Here is a 7,353-nt window from a genome sequence, read left to right on the forward strand (position 1 = left end):
TCCCCTAAACAATATGCAAATTAGCCATGTGGTCACAACAGGAAGTTTCCCTGTACCTAGTTCCAGTACCTAGTTCCCTGTTGGTTCTCCGAGGAACTGAGGTCTATCATTAACAGGGAAAAGTCATCTTAAAAAGAAATTAGTGAGTGAGTGATGACTTTTATGACCAATCAAAAGAGTTGGACTACTCCTACAGTCCCGCCTCTTCATTATTTTTGGGGGAAACAAAAACAGTGCTTGTTCCTTTCAGTTCCTGGTGTCAATGGAAACACGCACACATCCTGGTTCTCTACCCAGTCACTGGCACTAGTTCCTGTAGTGTACACACTATGTCTGTTATATGTTTGACCTTTAGGGAGATTGAACTCTGCGTGCAGTACTGAAGCACAATGGCCGACGGTTCCTGTAACATCTGGTGAGAAAATCCGACATCTGTTTTAGGGACATATTTATTATGTTTTGGTTTCAGCCTATGCTTCTTATTTATTGTGTTTAAGTTGGTGAATGTAACTAATATAATTTTTCCTTTTTTGTCTTTTTTTCCATGTTTGATCAAGTGCATGCAGTGAAGTTTAATTATTCACTGGAAAAAACAGGAAAATTTAGGTTTTTTTTTGTTTTTTTGAACCAAAAGTCACTTTTCACTTATTTTTGAATGTACCTAAAAACTCAAATTGAATTTGAGTTGAATATAATGGTGAGTCTTAAATGTAATATATTGCTGTTAAATTGTTTTTGTGTGTGTGATAATGTGTTAGTGTCGCTTTGTTTTTGACATGAAAGGGTTTATCTTTTTACAAAATGCTGTTTGTCTGTAACTTTCTCTGGTAAAAAAAAAGAAAATGTTGCTTCGTACAAACAAATTCTTTCAAATCAGTAAGTCAAAAATAAAAAAATAAAATTTATATTAATGTAAAATTTCTAAATTAAAGGAAATTCTGCAGGAGAAGTGTGCTAAATGTTCACAATTAAACTAATCTCTCTGGATCTTGTCAGTCCACAGAGTTCAGTCCTGTGACCCACGTTTGTATCAGGAACCAACAATTGAGTGAAATCGTTTTGTAAACTTTTTTTCCCTTCACAACAGAACCATTGAAATAATGTGTTTTTGTTCCAACTATTTCCAGAGATTGTTACCAGACCATGTGACTGAATGTGTGTAAAGTTTGTATGTACGTTGTTTTTCATGTGTTTCGTTCCACGGAGCTACTGAGGTGATGCTGAGAAGATTTTGGAATGTTTTTTACCAAGTGGTTTTTCTACTGAGTTTTTCTAAAAGCAACATATACAAAAAAAAAAAAGGAAAATCATTCTGTGGTCAACTTCTGATTTCCTAAGAATGAGAAATCAGCCAAATAACGATGACTATTAAGAATCTGTCCCACCCACGTGCTCTGGATGATTATGTCATCCATATTGATGCATTTGAACTTAAAAAAAGGCGAGGCAGCGATATTACGGAAAATACCCGAATTGTTACTCCTTTCCTAAATGTCTGAGGAAAAAAAAATGTCTGAAATGTAAGGTTTTTCACAGAATCACAGAAACTAAAGTCAGCCATAAGCAACAGTGTCCCTGAATTGGAGTATTTAACCGAACTAGCCCTTTAAATATTTGAATTTTTAAACCTCTCTTTTTAACCAGTTTAAAACAGTCAGGTATGACGGTATTTTATTTTTTTTAATTCAAATTGAACAGTATTTTGAAACAGTATTGTGATCGTGAATGTGCTTCTGATGATCAGCTGTCAGATTCTGACACAGATGTGGTGACTGCAGTGTTTCCTCTGTATTTCAGGTTTAATGTTCCTTCAATACGACTCTGTCCAACCTCGTCACCGTCACCTCATCCTACATACACTGTGAAAGTATCTGGACATTTCTCATTTCATCCGATGAACTTTTTAGGGTATCAAACAAGTGAAATATTTCTGCTTCATTAAAAAAAAAAAAAGACTGTGAGTGGGTTTTGATCTTTGTCTTTTATGTGATTTTGCTCTAGTTTTACAAAAGTTCTCCCTGAAAGCAGCGGTACAACAGATGTAACAGACGTAAAACGTTGATAGCTGAAGAAGCAGTTGCTGCAAAGTGTAAATAAAAAAAGCTAAGTTTAAATTTTGAAACTTCTTTTGCTAAACTTGGGATAATTCCAAGCTTTGACTAAACTCCCTACTCGTTAAACGCTAATCTTTGCTTTCGGTTTTTAATGATTAATGTTTAACTAGAGGGGATTAAGCCCCGAGCCCCTGGCTGTTTCTGACCCTGATTCAGATGGAGGTGAAGGATATGGAATTTTAAAATACTCAAAAACAGATGGCTGGACATGTGTGGACACAACATGATGGTTTCTCTTTAGCTGTTCAGTGGGAGATTCTCTGTCTTTGGAGGTCGATCGTGAGTGACCTTCTTATGATGTCGAAGATGAGAGATACATTCATTCTGATAAGAACAGAGGAATAAAGGAATATCAGTACAAACATTTCCACAACAGGGATCAAACAGACACAGGTTCATCCCCATTGCCTCAAACAGTATTCTTAGAAAAAAAATAACATTTACTTATTCTAAAGTAAATGTTCTAAAGGCTGAAATGATCAACGATAACATCCAAATATAACTTTAAAACAAGTTTTTGAAATGAGGACATAAAATATAAAAAATATTTTACCTTCCACAACAGGTAGGCAAAAACTGCCAGTATCAGTAGCAAAGCAACAACTGTCAAGACAATGATCCACCAGGCAACTTTAGTGAAGATTTCTATCTTCTTTTCAAGAAATATTGTCATTTTCACCTGTGAAAAAATAAATGTTATATTTAACGTACATAACCTGAAGATAAAGAGAATAAAAAAAGTTTTTATCCCCCCTTACCGTCGTCCCTGGGTTCTCTTGGTTCAGTCCAATGTTCTCCGGTGCGTTGGTCAACTCAAGGGTTGCATCCACATCAATGTCCAGGTAGTTAAATGTGCTGTAATCCTGAATGGGCGACAAGCTGATGGGTGAAGAGGTCACTAACCAAGTGACAGAATTCTGAATTTTCATCTGACATAGGATTGTATGATTAACATATACAAAATCTGTATGTATTTACATATTTATTTATATATTTACATTGTAAAAAAGTGATTTAGGAGAGCTCAGATTCCTCACGTGGCTTGATGAGGAACCACCTTAAAATTTGTGTCCAATTTCAAATCGTTTTTGTGAATTTGAGCAATAGAAATAAAACTGATCTTACTTAATTAAAATAAACATTATACTTTGCTCTAATTCATGGATACACACATACACACACACACACACTTGCTCTAATTCATGGATACACACACACACACACACACACACATATATATACACATATACACATATATATCTATACATATATACACATACATATATACACGTATACATATATACACATATATACATATACACATACCTATATACATATACAGTATATACACATATATAGACATATATATACATATATACATATACATATATACACATATACATATACGAGTGTCAATTCAGGACCGACCTCGGTGAATGTTGTGTTCCATAGATGTGAATGAAGATAAATCACTGCATTACTGTCCAGACCCAGCAGATAGCAGCGTAACTCCACACATCTAAGACCATCCGTGCAACTCTGCAGAGGGAAAAAACAAACACTGAGTTGTACGTGCTTGCCTTACATTTCACCCTCCCTTCTTATTTCACCCGACTCTCCCTCCTGTGCTTCTTGAAACTAAACTCATTCATAAAGTATAGTTTCATTTAAAAATACATTTGTATTAACATATAAGGTCTGAAATAATAACTGACTAGTGTAGTACTTTGCAGGATGTACACATCATACTGCCTCACTCTTATTAACAGCTTACCAGTGTTTTGTGTTTTCTTGTAGACAAAAAGGAGAAATCACTAGTAGAGAGAGCTTCATGTTTGACTTCACGTCTGCTCCTAGATGGATGGTCCCAACCCTCAAGGTGAAGAAATGTATAGTATTATTGACATAAGATCACAGTAATAGCTTTTAGTGAAGCAGTGTCATCCTGAACAGGAGGCTGGGCCTTGATGCATCTGAGGAGCAGCACACAAGCCACAGGCTGTGCACTTTTTTAAAGTTTGTTAATAAATATAAAAATAGTTAATGTGTGATACCTTAACATCCTTCAGTGGATTAACTTCCTGAATAGGTGAGCAGGAGACGGACTGAAGTCCATCTTCAGTGATCTGAGACAAATACAGAAACCATTTCCCCACAGTGTTTTCCTTTGGCCACTTGATATTCAGAGACACATTGGCAAAGGAGTTCAGGGGTCTGCCCAAATTTGTTACCTGAAAAACAACACAAAACTAGGAGTACCTCCTAAAGATTTATTGGAGCAAAAACATGTTAAAACATTGTGTAAACTGATTCCTCACCCTAAATTCATATAAAACTGGAGCTCCGATTTCATTTGTTGAATTTATGGCACTTTCCCCTTTAAAGCTTTCAGTAAGTTTCACTTGAGTAGGCCTCGTCCGTCTGAAAAAAGAGAAAATATTTGACATATTTATTGGTCACACATCAATTTAAACTGTTAAAGATATAATCTATGTAGGTTTTTAGACACTGAGTCTAAAAAGAGTTTATATTATCATTATTTAAATGTTTGAATTCGGTTTTCTATTATGCCCAATAGTTTGTCTGTACGCCAGGCCCTCTGCTGACGAAAAGGAGCAATTGCAGTCATCAAACAAACAAAAAAACAAAAAAACAAAAATACAAAAAAACAAATACAATGATAAATAATGATCAAACTTATTCAAAAAAGTTCATGTCTCTACATTTAATAATTTTGCTACTGTTTAATGTCCGTGCAGCTAAAGCTAAGTTCGCTACTGCACAGCGTGAATTCTGCGTTTATATCTGTTATAAGGATTGCCAAACATTGGTAGAGTGCAGTCGGTTGTGCTATTTTGAGCCAGCAAACAGCAACATTATACAGAAAAAAAAAAAAAAAAAAGACATTATACAGAAAAAAAAATAAAAAAAATAAAAACAGCTTATTTGGTCAAAATGGAGGAACAATACTGCGCCTTGAATACATGGATGTTCTGTGGGGGTCATACAACAACAACAACAACAACAATAATTATAAAATAATAAAAATAGAGGTTATAATAAAAATGTGATATGTGGACAGTAACACAAATGTTTAGGCAAAGAAAGCTGTTTGTTAGAATTGAGCTATGAAAATAAGTAAATGTTACGCAGTCATTTTTATTTTGTAAAGGTAGCTCTCAGAGGACAAACGACCCCTGCTTTAGTACCTGTAGGGATTTGTCTTTGGCTGAAATCATTTCTTTAAATTGTGCATCGTGTGCATTCATTTTTCAAATGAATTGTGATAAAATTGCTTTAATCTGCACTGAAATATTTTACAGAATCACGTAAAAATGAATCTCTACTGACCCGGACACACGCAGGTTTAGCTCAAAAACCACTTTGGCTAAAGCTTCAACAGTCTGAACATCCTGCTCGCTCGTCCTAAATCACAAAACGGAAATACATATTTTTATTCATGGTCATGTAAAGCTTAAATAAAACGAGTAGGTTGTCAAGTCACCTACGTTTCCAGTTGGAGAGTGACATTGACGTATTTTGTACTCAGCGAAATACTGGAAGTGGTGAGTACGATGTAAAAAGTAACCTGAAAGAAACAGGTTTGTCTTCATAGTACAAGCAGTTGAAAATGCAAGGTTTGTAGTAGAACACAAAAGTGTGCCACTCACTTCTGCATCTCTCTGCAGTGGGTTCCCTAACTCACAGTCTATCAGTGTTCCTTTGTTGTTTGCTGTACAAGTCACCTGTGTTTCCTGTGGATACCAAACAGATGTGGAAACATAGTATTACAGTATATGGGTTACACTATCCTCATACTACAAGGTATTTTTGAAAACTATAAAATAGGAGTTGAATACAATACAATTTCATCAGAATCTCAGAACAAACTCTCTCTGTTTTACTCACTGCTGCTGTGTCATAAACGATGTGGAAGAAACGAAGAGTGTCTGGCAGCATGGCGATCAAATGACTCTGATGTGCGTCGTCTCCGTTTCGGTTGGTCACAGTTATTTCCAAAGCTACATCTTCTTTGGAGGGGGTGATGACGGCTACACCATCATCTCTGAGAAGATAATTCGAGATTATGCAGACGATGTGAGTTTACATACATTTTAACTCTTCCATGTTGCTCTCACCTGGATAGGGACTTAAAGACATTCTGATCATTTATCGTTTTTCTGGAGCAGAACTTGTACTGCAGCTCTAAGTTACTTTGGCAGATGTTGTCACTTCCACAGCCTTTGTGTATTAAGACAATCTGCAAAAAACATGTTTGGAGCAAATGTGAATTCTTTTATTTTAGTCTGGTCTGTATCTGCTTCGTTTCAAAAACAGCACACACACAGGTCATACCTTTGAGACTGTGTTTTTTCGCTGGTAGAGATTGAGGACAGGAGAGACGTTTGGCAGATCCTCACTCGTTCTTTGTGTCTCACTCCGGCTCCACAGAGACACAGAGACAGAAACAGGGATTTTGTGCAGCCTGTCTTTAATATCACGCTGTAATATATTTTGATTATGGATTAGAACAACTATACAACACTGTTCTTGATGAGATTGATGAAACTAACTTTACCAGAAGTCGTAGTTTAGTGTCAGTACAGGCTTCTCTCCTCTGTCCCTTCAGCTCCACCTGTCCTCCAGACGGTCCCAGGAAATCAATTCTGGGTGGAAGCCTCTCTTTCCGTCTCTCAGCGTCACCCTCAAAGGTGTAGTTCAGCACTGTGGAGAAAAGCAAGGGGGGAAAAGTGCAGCTGATTCACAGTCACTTATTTCCAACAACTGTTCTGAAATTTAGGATGTAAAAAACACACAGCAAGAAAACAATATACATAACACAACTGCACAATTTAAAAACAAAATCAAAAGGGTAATAATAAAACGCCATAATCAAGTCTCAACATTTACACTGTAAACATCAGATCCTAAAATGAAACTCTTAAACAAATATATACATATATATATAACAGTAATAATAGGTTTGAAAGGAAAATATCACATGTAAATGGATGCCAGGTCAAAAGACAATGAAGGAAAACTCACTCAGTTTCGGTTGAAAGGAAACTGGATGTGCTGTGTAGGTGAAGCAGGCATGAACTGAAAAATAACTTTACCGAGAATTTTGGCAGAGTTGAAAAGCCTGTCGTCTTGTTGTGGGCTGTAAGGTGTCTCTTTTTTTAAAAAAAAACAAACATCTTACCATGTGTTTTTGTCACATTCTTCCTCTGTGATGTCT

At 36.0% G+C, this 7,353-nt stretch overlaps 1 protein-coding gene across 1 annotated transcript in view; it reads right to left on the reverse strand.

The window, feature by feature from the left end:
- Positions 1-1,962: 1,962 nt before the first annotated feature.
- The window catches only part of LOC103390617 (integrin alpha-6-like), a 9,908-nt gene continuing 4,517 nt past the window's right edge, over positions 1,963-7,353 (reverse strand). The window contains exons 11-26 of the mRNA XM_025063291.1: positions 7,318-7,353; positions 7,161-7,225; positions 6,694-6,839; positions 6,471-6,617; positions 6,254-6,375; positions 6,024-6,180; positions 5,786-5,869; positions 5,624-5,703; positions 5,466-5,540; positions 4,433-4,535; positions 4,169-4,345; positions 3,889-3,987; positions 3,543-3,653; positions 2,873-2,977; positions 2,668-2,793; positions 1,963-2,438 (exon numbers count right to left, since the gene is read on the reverse strand). The exon at positions 7,318-7,353 is cut by the window's right edge and continues 9 nt beyond it. Coding sequence (XP_024919059.1) covers positions 2,352-2,438; positions 2,668-2,793; positions 2,873-2,977; positions 3,543-3,653; positions 3,889-3,987; positions 4,169-4,345; positions 4,433-4,535; positions 5,466-5,540; positions 5,624-5,703; positions 5,786-5,869; positions 6,024-6,180; positions 6,254-6,375; positions 6,471-6,617; positions 6,694-6,839; positions 7,161-7,225; positions 7,318-7,353 — 1,720 coding nt within the window. The 3' untranslated portion in view covers positions 1,963-2,351. The remainder of the gene's footprint in view (positions 2,439-2,667; positions 2,794-2,872; positions 2,978-3,542; positions 3,654-3,888; positions 3,988-4,168; positions 4,346-4,432; positions 4,536-5,465; positions 5,541-5,623; positions 5,704-5,785; positions 5,870-6,023; positions 6,181-6,253; positions 6,376-6,470; positions 6,618-6,693; positions 6,840-7,160; positions 7,226-7,317) is intronic.

Source organism: Cynoglossus semilaevis, chromosome 15 (assembly GCF_000523025.1).
Source record: "Cynoglossus semilaevis isolate Cse_v1.0 chromosome 15, Cse_v1.0, whole genome shotgun sequence".
NCBI classification, from domain to species: domain Eukaryota; kingdom Metazoa; phylum Chordata; class Actinopteri; order Pleuronectiformes; family Cynoglossidae; genus Cynoglossus; species Cynoglossus semilaevis.